General features: G+C 46.4%; 1 protein-coding gene across 1 annotated transcript; it reads left to right on the top strand.

The window, feature by feature from the left end:
• Nucleotides 1–3194: 3194 nt before the first annotated feature.
• Fam71f2 (family with sequence similarity 71 member F2) lies at nt 3195–13316 on the top strand. Its single transcript, XM_032905242.1, has 5 exons — nt 3195–3433; nt 6264–6445; nt 8586–8835; nt 9994–10112; nt 12867–13316. The coding sequence occupies exons 1-5, from the start codon at nt 3281–3283 to the stop codon at nt 13048–13050; spliced, it is 888 nt and encodes a 295-aa protein (XP_032761133.1). The 5' UTR covers nt 3195–3280; the 3' UTR covers nt 13051–13316.
• The last annotated feature ends 5904 nt before the right edge of the window (nt 13317–19220 follow it).

The following is a 19220-nucleotide window of genomic DNA, read 5'->3' as shown; positions in this document are numbered from 1 at the left end:
GGCTGCTGTGCACCCCCCATTTCTCCTCATCTCCCTATTAACCAGGCCTCCCATTATCATGTGTGGGAACATGGCTTATACTGTTTCTTTAGAGCTTGACCACACTGGTAGAGAAACCTGTGCCTCACCCAGAGCTTGTTAAGTTTGAACCTGATATTGTAGGTAAATGTTACTTAACATTTTGTTCCCTTTGAGGGAAGATATACCTACAGGAGAGGTGTGAGTTAAATAGCTACCTACCAGGAAGGCCACTAGGGGTCGTCGACAGTGTTCCCTAAGTACTCCTTTGCGTCTTTGTTTGAGACAGTCTCACTGTATACCCAGAAGGGCCTCACGCTCACGGCAACCTTGCCTCAATCTCTTGCACTGGGATTACAGGTGAGTGGCTAGAAGGTCACTCACTGCTCACCCCCTTGTGGTTGGATGAGGCTCTCTAACTAATTCTGCTCAATCAGTTCTGAGTCGAAGTAGCACGCCTATTCTAGATTGGAACATGTAAGGGCTGCTTCCCAACTCACAGCCCCCTCCCCCAGCCCTCTGCTTTGGTAACTGAAATTGATCTGAGTGTGGCTTCTTCATTGGGGTAAACCTTGGAGTGAAGACGCCACAGGGAAGAACCCTCAACCGATGCCTGGAGAAAGGGAAATCAGCCTTTATTGTGGGAAGCTTTAGAGATTGGGGATAGGGGCGGGGCAGGGTTGCTCCTGCAATGTAGCTGGATGAGCATATTATACACAGCACCTACAGAATTCCAGACCTTCACTGACCTCCCTCCAATAACACATTAAGACATTAGACGGGAAAGCCGGTTTAAAAAAAATAATAAGGGGTTGGGGATTTAGCTCAGTGGTAGAGCGCTTGCCTAGGAAGCGCAAGGCCCTGGGTTCAGTCCCCAGCTCCGAAAAAAAGAACAACAAAAAAATAATAATAAATCTGTGACCAAGATATTTATATAGCACAGAGACACGGCGTTATTTGGAGTTGGATGTTAATGAGAAGTTTCTGATTACCCCTCTGGAGTCTCACACGTGTGGTAAGTGGTGTTTCTGTGTGTATGTTCTTGTAGGGGCTTGTACATGCTAAGTGCGGCTGCCAGAGGACCATTGCACAATGTAGCAAGCACCAGCTATGTAACTCATGCAGTCCTTCAACTTGCAATTCCCTCACCTCTGCCTCTGGAGTTACAAGCATGCACTGGAACCGTCTAAAACGCAGAGATCTGGGGGCTTTCTAAGTTAGGAACGAACATCTCAGTGGTGGGAACACGTGAGCAACGATGTGAGAGCTCTGCACGGCCTATTTAAAACCTCCAGCTACCAAGTTAACTGTTAACTGGTCGCCTGAACTCTACTGCCATCTAGTGGATGAAGAAGGAGAGGAAGAAGGGAATGCTGCTCTGTGTTCAACAGAAAAGGAGGGGAGGGATTTGGGAGAAAAGGAAGATAGAAAAAACTACTTTCAAACCAACAGGATCAGGTTTTTTTTTCTATAAAGTTTCAATATTTGAAATAGCATGAGACTAGCCGTGACTACGCAGTTGAAATAAGCTCGGGGGCCTGGGAAGTGGCTCAGTGGGTAAAGGCACTTTATGGGGCAATTAGATCAACCTATGTTCTGATCCCAGATCCCATAGCAGCAGCCAGTGCTTCTGTGATCACAAGGCCCAGGATACCTGAAGGAAGCTTGCTGCTGGCCCACCTCACCTGGGTACACAGTGCAAACAGGCCTGGTCTCAAGATGAAAAGGTAATGCCCTGTCCTCTGACCTCCCCACACAGATAGCACTTGCATGGCCACAACCCGTGCAGGAACATACAGATGGCTCAGTGGTTAAGAGCACTGACTGTTCTTCCAGAGGTCCTAAGTTCAAATCCCAGCACCCACAGGGTGGCTCACAACCATCTATATCTGGTATGTTTAAAGTGAGTGGCAGTGTACTCACATACATAAAGAAATCTTTAAAAAAAGAACACACATGCAGATATACTCACTTATCACACACACACATAGGAAGGCCGGAAAAGAAAAGAAAATGATGTCTGAAGTCTGGTGCCAGACTAGGGCACCTGCTTTAAAGCCTAATGGACTTGTGTTCAACGCCCAGGACCTACCAGGAGGAAGGAGAGAACCCTCAAATTGTCTTCTGTCACCCACAAGCTCCAATAGCAATCAAGCTTTTTTAATCCCGGCACTCAATAGAGACCGGAGGACCTCTGAGTTCTGGTCTACAGAGTGAATTCCAGGACAGTCAGGGCTACACAGTAAGACCCTATCTCAAACCAACAAAAATAGAAGTAAGTCAATAAGAGTCTTGCTCTGTGGTAGAATTCCTAACACGTCCAGTCAAAATATTTAGTTTCCTTAATTGATGTACCATTTTTCAAATGTGTTTATTGACCGGGTGTGGTGGTGCACGCTTTGAAAGGCAGAGTAGGTGGCCCTCTGAGTTTGAGGCCAGCCTGGTCTAAATACTCCATTCCAGGACAGCCAGGACTATATACTAAGACCCCCGCTCCCCATCTCAATAATATGATAAAGAGAGAACTGTTTATTTATAAATACTTTGACATTTCTCTCCAAAAAGTTTTTCTAGTTGGAAAGAAAGTTGTGTGTGTGCGTGTGTGTGTGTGTGTGTGTGTGTGTGTGTGTGTGTGTGCGTGTGTGTGTGTGTGAGATGGGGGGAGGGGGAGGCTGCATGAAGCAGTGAGCACCAGTAGGTCAGAGGACTTGAGAGACAGTTCTTTTCTTTGTCACTCACATCTCACGAGTCTTAATTCCTAGCAATCTTGGCAGCAAGAGCTTTTCCCAGCTGAGCCATCCTGCCACCCCCCAAGGCCTGACTTTAGGTAAACAATTTGAACTTACAAAGAGCTTTTGTGTGAGGCTTCCAGTTATGAAGGGGGATCAAAGCCTATGATTCTTCCAGAGACCTTCACTGGGGGCCTGGCCAGCCCGCTGTCTCAGAAAGGTCATTCTCTCGATGCCTGGGGTAAGGGCCAGTGTTTAGAATCTGGAAGTTTACTGCTGGTTTGTGGCCATCTCCTGTGCATCTCCTTCCTGGCCTCCTCTCCCTTTCCTACTGGTAGCATTTTTTGATGTCACTCCTGCCATTGTGAGCTGACAGGCCCTCCCAGCCCTGGAGGACATGCCACACCATAAGCAAGCAGGGAGCCGGAGCTGGGAGGTGGGGGGGAAGCAGTGGTTCCAACAACACCTTGGAGTTGGGCTGGGTCTGTGTGGAGCCCCAGAGATGTGCCCCAGCCCATTCTTCTTAAGAATCAATGAGTAAAATTAGGGGCCTCCCTCCTGCAATCAGGGACCCAGGCCCTGGAGTGGAACTTGGAGTCGAAAATGGCCTTCTCTCTCAACTGATCCATTCTCCAGAATTCAACTTGTTCTCTGACTCAGTGGTGTTTGAGAGCACCTTTATCCAGGTACCTCCTGCATCTCAGGAATCAGTCTCCCCTCCCACGACCTGCTCCCAAAGTCATTTCCCTTTGTGCTTGTAGTGTGAGGGAATTCCCTGCATGCCACATGCGAAGAGTTAGGTGGGGTTTGGAACAAGAGAGAAGCTTTTGTTTCTTTTCTTTTCTTTCTTTTTTTCTTTTTTTTTTTTTTTTTTTTTTTTTTTTTTTTTTTTTTTTTTTTTTTTTTTTTGTCTCACTGTGTAGCCTTGGTTGGTCTAGAGTGATGTAGACCATGCTGACCTCAAACTTACAGAGATCCTCTAGCTTCTGCCTTCTGAGTGCTGGGATTAAAGGTATGTGCCACTACACCCAACTTAAGTACCCTTTTAAAAAAAAAAAAAAGATTTATTTATTTATATACAAGTGAGTACCCTGTCACTCTCTTCAGACACCAGAAGAGGGCATCAGATTGTGTTGCAGATGGTTGTGAGCCACCACGTCGTTGCTGGGATTTGAACTCAGGACCTCTGGAAGAGCAATCAGTGCTCTTAACCGCTGAGCCATCTCTCCAGCCCCTTTGAAAGTACCTTTTAAAATGTTTTGTTGTTGTTGTTGTTTTTAAGATTTATTTAAGTTTTATTTGGGTATTTGTGCAAGTGAGGGCAGAACCCAGGGAGGTGAAAAGAGGGCATCAGATCCCCCGGAACTGAAGTTATAGGCCCTTGTAAACTTCCTGACGTTGGTGCTGGAAACTGATCTCCAGGACCTCTGTGAGATAAATAAACACTCTTAATGGCAGAGCTGTTTCTTCAGCCCCGAAAGCAGCCTCATGTTGCTCAGTTTAACGTGTCAATGGTAACTGTCTAAGCAAACTCTATCTGAGACCATTTGGAACAGCAACGTATCATTACAGACATCCAGGGCATCCCCTCTGGACTTTGGCAGTTGAAAAAAAAAAATGTGTTGGGGATTTAGCTGAGTGGAAGAGCGCTTGCCTAGCAAGCGCAAGGCCCTGGGTTCGGTCCTCAGCTCCAGAAAAAAAAAAGAAAGAAGGAAAGAAAGAAAGAAAGAAAGAAAGAAAGAAAGAAAGAAAGAAAGAAAGAAAGAAAGAAAGAAAGAAAGAAAGAAAAAATGTGTGCCAGACAGCAGGGGTCCCCGGCACTCTCGTAGGAATCACTGAGGTTCGGGTTAGAATTCGAGCAGGCGGAGAAACTTGACCGTACCCAGGTTAAGGTGGAGAGACTGAAGCTGAGGTCAGAGACTCGACTAAATGAAGGGGGGAGAGGGGTGGCGGGGAGTTGAAGGTTGGTGGGAACCTTTCCAGGTAGGCGTAGGAATTCAGTCTGAGGTTCTCAAAGCAACAAGCTCCTTCTCACTACGGTGCGGGTTTGGGAAAACCGCGTCCAGTGTTTCCAGGCCTCCACTCTCCTGGGCTGACTAACTAGATACCTGTGTTCCTGGAATAAGAACCAGCAAGCCTGGGGTGAGGGGGCAGTAACGTGGGATCCAGGCCGTTTCCATTTCTAGTCACCCCGGTTATGTGTGGTACTTTTGGCCTCTTTGTTCTACAAGATCAGACTTTGAAGCTGTTGGGAGTCTCGGCCCGTGAGAGACCTGCCTCTCCCTGATATGACTCGCTCCTCAGTTGGTTCCACTTCTTCCCCTCTCCTTGTTTCCTATGTCACTGTCACCGCCAGAGCGGGCCAGTTCCCTCTCTTGGTGACTGTGGCCCTCTGCTTTGTAAGGACTACAGATCCTGTTTCACAGTACAGGATCTGAGAAATGTCACTTTTTTTTCTCGCCCAAATCAGAATTCATTTTTTTTTTCCCCCTCCAAGCGTTACTTGGCCGGGCTGGTAGGAATTAATTTCAGTCTTCCTTGGGTTTCCCGTGTCCCCAGTTGCCCCATGGGATGCACAGTTGTCAGGGCTGCACGGAGTTTGAACTCTGGGAGAAGGCCGCAGGGCTTGGGAACGCAGGCATCGCTAATGGTAGTTGTGGTTCCTCAGTCCCGGCTTTGGTGTTTCTCTGCCCTGAGCTGAGACAGTGCCTGGGTACGGAGCGTCCATTGTCCTTGTCCTGCCATGGCCCCAGGTAATTTGGGGGGCAGAAGTACTCGTGACATTTGAGTCCCTGCAACAAACTGCTCTCTCTTATCTGAGGGAAGCTCTCCAGCCTCCTCCCATGTGAGCTTCCTTGGTCTTTTCCATTCCTTTAGCTCCTTCCGGAAGCTTGTTCTCTTCCTCCTGTCGACCTTTCTTCCTATCAGCCCCCTTCCAAGACATTAGAAAGCTGTGCTGTGTTGGGGGTAGGAGTGGGTGCTGGAGAGATGGCTCAGAGGTTAAGAACGCTGTCTGCTCTTCCAGAGGTCCTGAGCTCAACCACATGGTGGCTTACAACCGTTTGTAATGACATCTAGTGCCCTCTTCTGGCCTGTAGGCATACATGCAGGCAGAATGCGGTATAGGACGGTTTCTCTGACCCACGGGGGAGAGGGTAAAATTTCCAATGCAACTCAGCCTTTTTGTTCCTTTGTTGTTTTAATACAGCGTCTCACATAGCCCAGGCTGCCCTCCACAGGAAACCAAGAATGACCTTGAATTCCTGATTCTCCAGCCTCCACTCCCAAGTGACTAACTAGTGTATCTTTTCAAAGTTAAATGTGTGTTTCTCTGCACAAAGCAGTACTATACAGGGTTGTTGTTCGTAAAACTTTATGTCTGGGTGTCTAGGGAAAGCAACAAAAGAGACCAGTAGCAAGTAATGGTCTAGCTCACCGTCCCCGTCTGGTCTCTGCATCCTTCCATGCCTTTTCTGATATCTCTTTCTGACCCACGTATCTGGGGCTGATTTTCAGGTCACTAAGCAAGGAAACTGGATGGATGACTACGAAAGATCTGCCACTATAATCCTTGGAGTAACCTCTTCAGTGCCCTCCTTGCCACTCCCCAATATCCTCCTGATGGCCAACGTTACCTGGCCTCAAGGTCCATTTTCCACCTGTAGCACACTTGGTGCCCCTGTCATCACCCTCAGCAGGTAAAGAAAGACTGGAGGGAGGGGATGTGGGATGATTGGCAAGTGTATGCTTACCAACCAGGTAAAGAAAGGCCGGAGGGAGGAGCTGTGGGGTGATTGGCAAGTGTATGCTTACCAACCAGGTTTTAAAAAAAGGCTGGAGGGAGGGGCCGGAGCTGGGGGATGATTGGCAGGCGGACAGGCTTCAAACGGGAAGGAAGGGTAGTGCTCCAAGGCAGTGCTCCTCGTAAGCTCTTCAGAGTCCATCCATCTGTTTGCCTAATGCACATTGATTGACTCAGCGTCTTTTGCAACACTGTTTCTGTCTCCAGTTCAGTGTTTGAAAATCTTGGCTTCCTTTTACTTTAATTCTTAAGTAAAATGTTTCGTTTTTGTTTGTTCTCTTGTTTGTTTACTGACAGGATCTGCTTATGTAGCCTTGTCTTGCCTGGAACTCACTTTATAAGAATTCATGAAGAGTCTGGCCTCGGCTTGCTGATATTTTGTAGATGTGGGACAGGAGCTAAGGAAATTTTTGCTTTTTTTCCTCCTCTCCCCCTTTCTAACTTTTGGGAGTTGTTTCTCTTCTACCTCGTGGGTTCTGGGATTGAACTCATGTCACTAGAGTTGACAGTAAGCACCTTCACCTTTGGGGCCAGCTTGCAGCCTATAAATGGAGATATTAAAGTCAAATAGGGCTACAATGTGTTGAGATTGAAAGAAAAAAAAAAAGATATTGCCAAACCCAGCACGGTAAGCCTGACTCAAAGAAAGGGTGGGGGTGTGTTGGGAGAGATGCGTCGGTGCGTAAGAACCCTTGCTGCTCTTCCTGAAGTCCTGAGTCAGTCTCCAGCAGCCGTGTCAGGCAGCTCACAGACACCTGTGACTCTGACACACACTTCTAGCTTCCAAAAAACCTACGTGTGTGTGGCATTCACACACACACACACACACACACACACACACACACACACACAGTCTTAGAATAGAATACAAGGGTTCTTGATGTAGCTCAGGGGGGTAGACTGTATGCCTAGCACACACACAGTCCTAGCTAGGTTCAGCAGCACATAAACTGCGCATGGTGGGACAAACCTGTAACCCCAGCACTTAGGAGGAGCCGACAGAGTATCAAATAAAAGAAAAGAAAAGCGTAAAGCCTCAGCATATAGGAGACACCCACCATTCCTACAAGGAATCTAAGATGCAGGAGAAAGCTTAGAAATGAGCCAAAAGAACTCTGTTCGAATACTCACTCAGGAAGACTGGGCAAACCTAGAGCATTTTTGCATGGACTTTGCTTTCTGAGACAGGGCTCCTGTAGCCTTGCCTTTAACTCCTAGATGAGGCTTTAAATGCTCACCCCTCCTGTCTTAGTCTCCCAAGTGCTAAGATCATCACTGTGCCCAGCTCACCATGCATGTGCTGTGTGTGTGTGTGTGTGTGTGTGTGTGCAAGGCCAGAGAATGTGTTGGATGTCCCTGCTCTACCATAATTCACCTTATTCCGTTGAGGTGGCCTCTCACTGAAGCTGAAGCACACTGATTTGGCTAGGTTGGCTGGCCAGAGAGCTCCCAGGATCTAACTACCAGTTTTGGCATCCAGCCCTGAGGTTACAGGCATATATAACAATGCCTGGCTCTTTAAAAGCAAAACAGAACAGAACAAAACAAACAAACCAGCATGAGTGCTTGGGATTCAAACTTAGACCTCCATGCTCGCACAATACGACACATGCTTTGGTCTATCGAATTACCTCCCCCAATCTCTCACAGAGCTTTCCCAAGGGTTTACTACAAAATCTGAGATGAGTAATTAACATTACTTAATCTTTCCCCATCCAAGAGTCTTATGAGCATTAAGTGAGACAGTATACACCAATTATAGCAATGGTAATTGATGAGGGCAGATTGTTTTTATTTAAATTTTTTTTGAGACAAAGTCACATAGCCCAAGCTGAACTTGAACTCCTGCTCTTAGCTCCCAAGTGTTGGGATTTAGGCATACACCTAGAGGCTGGCGGGTCTTTACTAAGGAATGAAGATCCTGCAAATAAACGAGGAGGGAGTCAGATCCAGCAGGCGTTCGCAGTCCTAGGGTAGGAATCTCCTCCAGGTAGCAGCAGAAGACACCAACACACCAATTCCCTGCTTATGCCCAGGATTCTTCCCCTGAAGTATGTGGAGCTACAAATCTATGACCGGACCCAGCGCATCCTTCGGGTTAGGACAGTGACCGAGAAGATCTACTACCTGAGGCTCCACGAGAAACATCCACAGGCTGTGTTTCGGTTCTGGATCCGCTTGGTGAAAATCTTACAGAAAGGTCTGTCTATCACCACCAAAGACCCAAGGATCCATTTTACTCACTGCCTGGTGCCCAAGATGCCCAACTCCTCCACTGAAACAACAGTAAGTGGGGGCATCCACCAGGGTCTGCAGAGAAATAAACAGAAATATATATATCCATGTACATGCTCACACAGTCATGTGCACACACTCCCACATGCACATGTTCCCATATGCAAATGGACACTTGGCCTTTCCTATATGCCGGTTACTCAACACCTCGGATCAGAAATATTCAGGAAAAAAAAAAAAAACCACTGTTCCCTTCTCACTGTCCACTGAACAATACAGTGGGACAGCTATTTACATAGCACTGTGTTGCGTGAGGCATGTGTAAAAGCTACCATTGCAAATAAGGAACTGGAGTATAGTGAACTTTTATATTGGAGGGGAGGGGGTCTTAGGGTTTTACTGCTGTGAACAGACACCATGACCAAGGCAACTCTTATAAGGACAACATTTAATTGGGGCTGGCTTACAGGTTCAGAGGTTCAGTCCATTATCATCAGGGTGGGAGCATAGCAGCGACCAGGCAGGCCTGTGCAGAGGGAGCTGAGAGTTCTACACCTTCATCTGAAGGCTGCTAGGAGAAGACTGGCTTCCAGGCAGCTAGGATGAGGGTCTTAAAGCACACACAGTGACGCACCTACTCCAACATGGCCACACCATCTAGTAGTGCACTTTTTTTTTTTTCCTTTTCTTTTTTTCGGAGCTGGGGACCGAACCCAGGGCCTTGCGTTTGCTAGGCAAGCGCTCTACCACTGAGCTAAATCCCCAACCTGTGCACTTTTTTATTTATTTCTTGTCATTTACTGTGTGCAAGTGCTAGAGTTCCCTCTCTAGCTCAGGTTGGGCTGGAACTCAATATGTAGCCCAGGTTGCCCTCAGCTATCTTCCTGCCTTAGCCTCCTTAGTGTTGGGATTGCAAGCACACACCACTACCCTGAGCTCCTGGGTGGGCACGAGGTTTCCCTGGACCTCCCCAGGGAAGCACAGGTACAAAGCTTGCCAGAGAAGGCTCTACCTTTAGTATCCGAAAACTGAACTCTTTCTCTGCCTTTGTTAAGGTGTGTGTTTCGGTGTTTTGATAGCCAGTGGTTTTGGAGATGAGCAGTTCTAGGCTCCACACTTTACTCTCTGGATTGCATGGCCTCCACAGTACATCAGAGCCCTGCCAGAGAGAGGGGGTCAGGGCCCTCTGACTTGCTTTTCCCTGTACAGCCTGAAAGCAGCCGGCCGGCATCCTCCCAGAGTAGTGAGACCATAATGCTGCTGGCGGCTGAGCGGGCCGGCAGCAGTGTCCTAGATCTCTCAAACAGACACCCGTTCTCAGAAGACAGGTGAGTCATGTGTCCTCAGCCCTGGGCTTGCCCTAACCTAAATTCATAGGGCCTGCGACTCTATCAATCTAGCCCTTCTCATTGTAGATAGCCGGCCACATAACTTTGTCCCCTGAACTTGGTTGCAAACTTGTGCTCAGAAAAGGTTCTGTGGCATTCGGCCATCGGAACGTTCATTCCACAGAGAAACTCCACGGCTTTTACATGGCTGATACGCAAGGAGAGGAACAGGAAATGAGTAAATGAATTCCGAGAAATGCAAACTAATAACTAAGTTAGCTACTGACTCACTAACCCCTGCTCACAAAGGTCTCTCTGACAGCCTCAGCTTTGCCTTCCCTATCTCTTGGGTCAAGTGGACAGTGACCAAAGACTCCTCCTAAATCCATGTTTCAATTGATTCCCAGACAAGCAGCCAAAGACCAGCCATCCATGTGCAGAGCAAGTATAAGTCATAGGCTGTTGTCAACCCATAGTTTGTTTTTTTTTTTTTAAATTTCTTTGTGATGTTTTTTCCAGTGGGAGAAGGGTTTTGTTGTTGTTGTTGTTGTTGTCCCACTATAAAAGCTGCCTCTCTGGACAGTCCCTATAGAAAAGCTGGTCCTTTCAGATTGCAAAAACAGCTTCACTTTTGAAGTTAAAATGTCTAATGCTTGATTATACTTTCTTGATATGATCAACCTTGACCTTCCCTCCTCCCTTCCCCTCCCCTCCTCTCCACTTCTCTCCTCCTATCTCCTCCCCTCTCCTCCCCTCCTACCTTCCCTCCTCTGCTCTCCATTCTCCTCTCCCTCCTTTCTCCTTTCCTCCCTTACTCCTCCCCTCCCCCATGAACTTCTTGTCACCCTGGCTGACTTCCTGCCTCCTTTTCCCAAGTGCTAGCACGGAATGTGCTCGCACGGTTTCATCCATGCTAGTCAATCACTACTCTGCCCACTCAGCTACACCCCGAGTCCTGCCCCCTTTGTTTTGTCTGCTTGTCTGTCTGTTTTGTTTTTTGTTTGACTCAGGGTTTCACCCTGTAGCTCTGAATATACTTGAACTTGCCATGATCCTCCTGCCTCAGCCTCCAAAAAAGTTAAGAGCACTTCCAGAGGATTCAGGCTGAGTTCCTACACACACACAACATCACATGACTGTAACTCTAGTTTCAGGGGATTCAACAGGCTTTTCTGCCCCCCTAGGCACCAGGCACACAAGTGGTGAGCGCGCGCACGCGCATACAGACAGACAGACAGACAGACAGACAGACACACACACACACACACACACACACACACACACACACACACACACACGAGAAAACAAAACACCCTATCTTAGTATCTTAGCTGGGAAGAGACACCATGACCACGGCATCTCTTATAAAAGGCAATCTTTTACTGGGGCTGCCTTACGGGTTCAGAAGTTCAGTCCATTATCATCAAGGCAGGAGCAATAGGCAGCCGTGGCCCAGGAGGAACTGAGAGCTCTGTCTACATCCTTATCTAAAGAAGTCAGGAGTAGACTGTTTTCCAGGCTGCTAGGAGGAGGGTTTCAAAGCCCATCCCTACTGTGACAAACTTCCTCCAACGAGGCCACACCTTCTAATAGTGTCACTCTCTGAGTCAACCATATTTAGACCTCCATACACCCATACACATAAAATAATAAAAATAAATATTTGTGTTTTCCTAGTGGGAGACATGGCTATCCCTGTTTCTTACCATTTCCTAATGATTTAAGTTGATTTTTTCCCTCTTAAAAGCTTTCTTGGGTTATTTTGTTGTTGTTTGGTTGGTTTTGTTTTATTGTTGTTTTTGTGTTTTCCTAGTGGGAGACATGGCTATCCCTGTTTCTTACCATTTCCTAATGATTTAAGTTGATTTTTTCCCTCTTAAAAGCTTTCTTGGGTTATTTTGTTGTTGTTTGGGTGGTTTTGTTTTGTTGTTGTTATTGTTGTTTTTTGAGACAGGAGATGACTTTGAACTACTGTCCTATCTCCACTTTCAGTCCTAGACATTTTACATTTTAACTTCAAAAGTGAAGCTGTTTTTGCAATCTGCCCCCCCCTCCCCCGGAGCTGGGGACCGAACCCAGGGCCTTGCGCTGAGCTAAATCCCCAACCCCTTGTTTTTGCAATCTGAAAGTATGGGATTACAAGAGCGCACTAACAGACCACCATATTGGCTCCTGTTTGTTTTAGATTTTCTGATTGGTTGGTTGGTTGGGTTCATTTTGTTTTTGTTTTTGAGACAGTATCTCACGGTTTAGCTCTTGGCTGGCTTGGAATTCACTATGTAGACCAAGTTAGCTTTGAACTCACAGACATCTGTCTGCCTCTGCTTCCTCTGTCCCTTTAGTGTTGGGATGAAGGGCATGCACCATCAGGTCCTGCATTGTTTGGTTTTTCTAAGACATCGTTCCACTGTGTAACTCTGGCTAACCTGGACTCAGGTCCTCTGGCAGACAAATATCTGCTCTTAACCTCTTAACCACTCCAGCCTTTAAAAACAGTTTATTTAAGGAGAACGTTTTGTGTGAATGGGCACTTTGCCTGTGGGGACCAGAATAGGACATCAGAGCTTCTATAACCAGAGTCATAGACAGGTTAAGATGCCATGTAGATACTGGGAACCCAACCAGGGCCTTCTGGAAAAGTAGCAAGTGCTATTATCTGCTGAGACATTATTCTAGCCCTTAAGGTGATTTTTAACAATTATTTCCTTCTTTTCTGTTGCTTTCTGTGACCTGGGAATGTCGGGACTCCCTCAGACACACTGATACAAAAACAGACAACTCCAGCAACTGCAAGACAGCCTCCCCAGTGGCATCTTTAATTGGTATGCCCATGAGAGCCACCTTGATCCACAGTCTCTGGGAACAAGAGGACTCATGTGAGACCCTCCTACAGGCTCCTGTAGCCAGCGCCCTAGGAGACAACTTTTTGGGACCCTAACACCTGGCCAGAATGGGGTGTCAGCCCTGTCTTCTATGTGTTTGCTCTGCCTCCTACAATGCTGCTTCCCACAGTGGGCCAAGTAACCATGGGAGAGATGAAATGGTACCTATGCCAAGATGCTCTTCTACATCCACCAATAAACCTCCAGTGGGGTCCTCGTTGGTTGTGTTTTGGGGAGGTTCTGAGCAGTTGGGGAAGGAATGGCTAGAAATCACAGTTCATACCTCAGAAAAATAAATGGGAAGGAAGCTATGACACCAAAACAGGAGCCACATGTTGTTATGGAGCCACGTTGTCGTTAAGGAGCCACATTGTTGTTAAGGAGCAACATTGTTATACACTGTTATATTAAGTCTCCATGCCTTACAAGAATAAGTTTCTGTTTCCTAGACCTAATGATCCTGCAAACAATGTTTCTCACCCTGTGCTGAACTTGTGACCCATGATGTATACCCACTTCTCTGCTTTGCTAAGCTCCTGAACACCTGTGCGGCTCCCCTTTCACACGACCTATTCTTGTACTTATCTACCTCACAGGCAGCCTTGAGCCCTGAGTTCCCTCTCTTAGTTTCATTGCTGTGAAAAGACACCATGACCGAGGCAACTTTTTATAAAGGAAAACATTTAATAGGGGCTGACTTAACAGTTTCAGAGAGGCTCAGCCCATTATCATCACGCTGGGAAGCATGGCACCATCCAAGCACACATAGTACTGAAAAAGAAATTGAGAGTTCTACATCTTGATCCACAGGCAGCAGAAGAAGATGTGAGCCACACTGGGCCTGGCTTGAGTGTAGAAGACCTCAAAACCTATCCCCACTTCCTCCAACAAGGCCACACTTTCTCCAACAAGACCATATCTCCTAATAGTGTCACTCCATATGGACCAAGTATTCAAACACTTGGGTCTATGGGGGCCATGACTATTCAACCCATCACAGCTGTCTCTGCTCCTCTTCTGTCCAGGGGCTAACAGCCAATAATCTCAACAGCTGGTTTCTAACAGCCCTAACCTTCCCCATAAATGGGACTTCAAAAGCCAGTGAGGGGCTGTTCTCTGAAAGCTCAACTTCGGAGGAGGTGGTCATCTGGCCAGTCCCTTATGCATCTCTAAATAAAGGTTGTTTGGATAGTCATGGAAACGGGTTTTTTGTTTGTTTTTGCTTGTTTGTTTGTTTTTGTCTGCTCTAACAGAAGCTACCACATGCCAGTTGAAAGCCCGAAGTATCTAAGCTAAGCTGAGACATCCAGTGCAAAAGAAAGGGCCTCTGTGGAGAGATCTCATTTCCTTTGTCAAAGAGATAGTGGGAAGCCAGGCAATGGTGGCCCATGCCTTTAATCCCGAATTTAGGAGGCAGAGGCAAGCAGAGCTCAGTGAGTTCAAGGCCAACCTGGTCTATATAATGAGTTCCAGGACAGCCAGGGCTACACAAAGAAATCCTGTCTTGAAAAACTGTGTGTGTACAAGGGGAGGGGGGAGTTGGGGAGACAGTAGAAAACAGAGGCAGGACGTTGGTATAAAGAAATCCTGAAAATGATACAGTAACCACCTATAATAAGGTAACCCCATTCATCTTTTTTTTTTCTTTTTTTTTGGAGCTGGGGACCGAGCCCAGGGCCTTGTGCTTGCTAGGCAAGCGCTCTACCACTGAGCTAAATCCCCAGCCCCCCCCCATTCATCTTTAATAAGAACTCGAGGGTTTATCTTTCAACTCCCTGTGTTAGGCTCACTCTTGGCCATGAACAAGTGAGTTACTAATGGAATGCCTTGACTGTTCCCTCCTAAGACCTAGTGAAAGCAAACTGGGAGATCTTGTATGTTTACAGGTCTCTGAGCAAATATTTCATACTTACATAGGGGATAATCAAAGCTGTTCCCACCAATTAGTAATATTTGCTCAGAATATATCACTGTAATACCCAAACAACATGACTCCTCCATTTGATACCGTTTGGCCTGTGATATTGAATTCATCAGAGAGAACAAGAGAGAGGGGCAGGTTTCCAGTCCTTGAAGAAAGCCTGGGGCAGTTACTGAACTCTATTTTAAAGACAGAGGGGGAGCATTAATGTTTAAATGACATTTGTACCACACAGTCCACAAATAAAGGTTGGAGGACCTGCCTTCTTATATCTCACGTCACGTGTGTTGCCAGGAGGGAGAACATGGTTGTCCCTTCCGCAGGCCGGTTTGCTTGATCTAAGGACTAAATCCTGGCAAGATTGACTTGTACAAGACACTGAGAGGGTATCTAATGTTTGTGGCGTTCCCCCTGCCTCCACGGGAAATACAAGCAAACCAAATGTCCTTTGAATACTGTGCTAAGCTAGAGTCATAAGGGACAAGGGAACCACAAATGAGAAAAATCCCCTCGTCAGATTGGCCTGTGGTGGGCTTTTTTTCCCTATGGGGCATTTTATTGGTTAATGACTGATGTGGGAGGGTTTAGCCCACCGTGGTGGTGCCATCCTTAGATAGTTCCTGTAAGAAAGTGGGCTGAGCAAACTGATATGGCTTCTCTCAGTGATAAGACTATAAAGTGTAAGCTGGAAATGAACTGTGCTCTTCCCAAGTTGCTTTGGTCGTGGTATTTATCGCAGCAATGGAAAGTAAACTGGGGCAGACATACTTGCTACTCAATAAGCTGGGCATTGCCGTTGCTGGAGAAGGACAATTAGACGCTGAACCCCGGGGTGACTAATGTGAAGAGTGACCATACTTCCCAAAGTCTGCCGGTTCCATTGCCATTGTTAATATGTAATACATATTTAACTCTCAAAATTGTCCTTGTGGAGATAAATCATGAGGCACCGTGTGTTCACACTTACTTAAAGAGTCCCTATCTTTACTCTTTTTTTTTTAATATTTTATTTATTTATTATATATGAGTACACTGTAGCTGTCTTCAGACACACCAGAAGAGGGCATCAGATCTCATTTCAGATGGTTGTGAGCCACCATGTGGTTGCTGGGATTTGAACTCAGGACCTCAGGAAGAGCAGTCGGTGCTCTTAACCACTGAGCCATCTCTCCAGCCCCCCTATCTTTACTCTTAAAAAAAAAAAAAGGGGTTGGGGATTTTGCTCAGTGGTAGAGCCCTTGCCTAACAAGCGCAAGGCCCTGGGTTCAGTCCCCAGCTCGAAAAAAAAAAAAAAAAAAAAAAAAAAAAAGATCTCACTCTGTAACCCACGGTATTCTTGAGCTCACAGCATCCTTCTGGCCCCCCTCCCAAGTGCTAGGATTACAGGCATGAGCCACCACACCCAGCTTCCATCCACAATTGTATTTGCCTGGGTTTATGTTTCCGTCAGTTCTCACTTGAACTGTTGCTGTAATCCTATTGGTCAAACCCTAATATCACCAGGACAGTAACAGGTGACGTCATTGGATACTAGCTGTTTGTAAACGCTCTGCTTTTTTTTTTTTATGTATTTATTTATTATATATGAATACACTGTAGCTATCTTCAGACACACCAGAAGAGGGCATCAGATCTCATTATAGATGGTTGTGAGCCACCATGTGGTTGCTGGAATTTGAACTCAGGACCTCTGGAAGAGCATTTAGTGCTCTTAACCACTGAGCCATCTCTCCAGCCCCCCACTCTGCTATGTTTTTACAAAGATATCTCACTCAGTCCACACCGCAACCCACCTGGAGGCAGAGACTCCCTAGCACGTTTTGTGAAGGATGAAGCCGCAGAGAGGTTATTGAGGTCATGTAGGGAGTAAGTAGCCAGTATTGTAACTTCGTCTGACTCCAAAGCTTACAACATTTGTATGTGAGTTCGTTTTTGACAGGGTCTCTCTGTATAGCCTTGGTTGTCTTGAAACTTGCTTATGTTGACAGATCTGGCTTCATACTGCTTCTGCTCCCCAGGTTTCTGGGATCCCAGGCATGTGCTGGGTACCTGGCCATAGTCCACCCTTGGGATGAGGCTGTGATCTTTCCCCAGTCCATTCTCCTTCTACACTTTTATCAGAGTATTATATATATACCTGCCAGAGTTTCCTTCTTCATAAAACCAAACCCTTTGACAGGAAATGACTGGAACTCCACTGATAACCACATGCTCTCTACTTGCTGTAGTCTCCTAGAACCTTATGTATCCTGCCAACTTCCTTACAGGTTCCTAAATCGGCATTGCCTTTAGATACTGCTAAGGCCTTTCATACATGTCCCTCCATTCAGTATACACTTGCTTTTTCTATACCCACCAAGATACTGGTCCTTTGACTACTGTTGTCTGCACTTGGCATTGGATTGTCGAGCCCCTGAGCATATTGTAGTTGTTTCTTCCATATCAGTCTCCTTAGTGGAACAGCCAACTCTAAGATCCGGATTAGAGACGCTAGCTCTCACTCAAACCAAAAGGAATTCATCGGAAGGATGTGGGCTGCCTTGCGAAACTATTATGGTATTTGTGGAAATGACCGTAGACACAATTCAATTACAATGAAAAGATTCATTGATTAGCTGCTAGGAGGACAGACAATCTCTGAGCCAAATTTGAGATCGCCATGAGAAGGGGGTTGAGGAAAGGATTCTTAAAGGGGGGAACCCACATATCTATGCAGGCAAGCAAAAGCTAGTCTGTTCTGCCAGGTCAAGTGGTTAAAGCAACCCAAAACAATCTTTGAGTATCCGTGTAAGCACGTTAGAGAAGCAAAAGAGCAGTTAGTCATGTCACAAAAAAGTAGATAGTCACAGCTGTATATTTCTGGATGAGCATCACTGAGTCGGTAATTGGGAACTTCTCTTCCAGGGCTTGGAGTCAGATACAAACAGCTGATGGGAACCAAGATGGATGCCTAGCATAAATGGAGTTTCTTTAGCCATCACAAAACCAAAGGGACAATTGAAGGGTCGTGCAGAGTGTGACACCAGTGCAGGACTGGGGCCTCAGGGAGTCTCAGAGTGTGACACCAGGATATCACTGAGGAGCCAGGGAGGGGAAGTTGATTGGCCATCTGGTCAGATGCTGCTGCAGTAGGCTGGATGGTTTTCCTAAGAGAAACTGAAATTGCTACAAAGGAACAATAGACTTCTGGTGGCTGATGTCAAATGTCCAGTGCACTTTGATTCTGTTCTCTCGGGAAAAGGCAAGTGGGCTTTTATTTACTTAGTTCTTACTTTACTTTTAGTTATATTTATATTATTTATTTTACTTTTAATCTATTGATTTAATCTACTTTTGTTTTTTGAGTCGGTCTCTTGATGCCACTCTGTTTGCTCTGAGTAGACCAGGCTGACCTCAAACTGTGTCAATAGAAATACACCTGCCTCTGTTGCCCAACTGCCAAGATTAAATGTGCGTGACACTATGTCTGGCCCTAATTTGTTTTTGTTTGTCTGTTTTGAGGCTAGGTCTCAGCCTGGAACCTGGGCTGGTCTTGAACATGTGCTAATGAGATTCATTCCTAAACCTCCCAAGTTCTGGGAACCACAACTTCCACGGGCTTTGAGACTCTGTACTCTCTGCTAAGTTTCAAAGTTCAAGTTCTCCAACAATAAGCTGTTCTAATGGCTAGTCAGATGACAATTAAGGAGGTCGAAAATGCCATAGGATAATTACCTCATGACTTTTTTCTCTTCTCGGAAAGAACAAGTCTGGTTATTGTTTGGGATGAAACAAAAACAAACAGAAGAAACTTGGAGAACCCTTAGCTCTCTGCCACAGTGCAACTTCTGAGGTATGGTGTCGCACACCCAATGTCCCGCCAGCAAGAACGACGAGCGGCAACAGGATTCTTCTGCGAACAAGCCTTTACTGTGTTACAGCTCTCTTGAACAGGGACCCCGAGCGGCAAAGTCACTCGACTTATATACACAACAATATGCTAATTATCTCTCAGGGATTGGTGGGGCATGGATCACCCCACTAGCACCCCACTACTTGTCCTCCAGGGATTGGCGGAGAATGAATCACCCCATTAGCATGGTACCGCCCCTCATTAGCATATTAACGGTCAACTGACACCTGGTGCAAAAATCACACATGTGCAGTACCGTTGTTCACCACTGGAGGGCGCCCTACATCTCATTATCGTATGGCCGCCCTAGCAAGGGGACAAGCCTGCACATGCGCAGTAAGTTGTCGACATCCAGACAAGGCTGGATGTCGGCGCCATCTTTGTTTCGCCGCGCTGCTCTCTACAGTATGGCC

The sequence above is a fragment of the Rattus rattus genome, chromosome 6 (genome assembly GCF_011064425.1).
Source record: "Rattus rattus isolate New Zealand chromosome 6, Rrattus_CSIRO_v1, whole genome shotgun sequence".
NCBI lineage: Eukaryota > Metazoa > Chordata > Mammalia > Rodentia > Muridae > Rattus > Rattus rattus.
The sequence above is the reverse complement of the archived record's forward strand: the minus strand, read 5'-3'. Positions and strand labels throughout refer to the sequence as shown.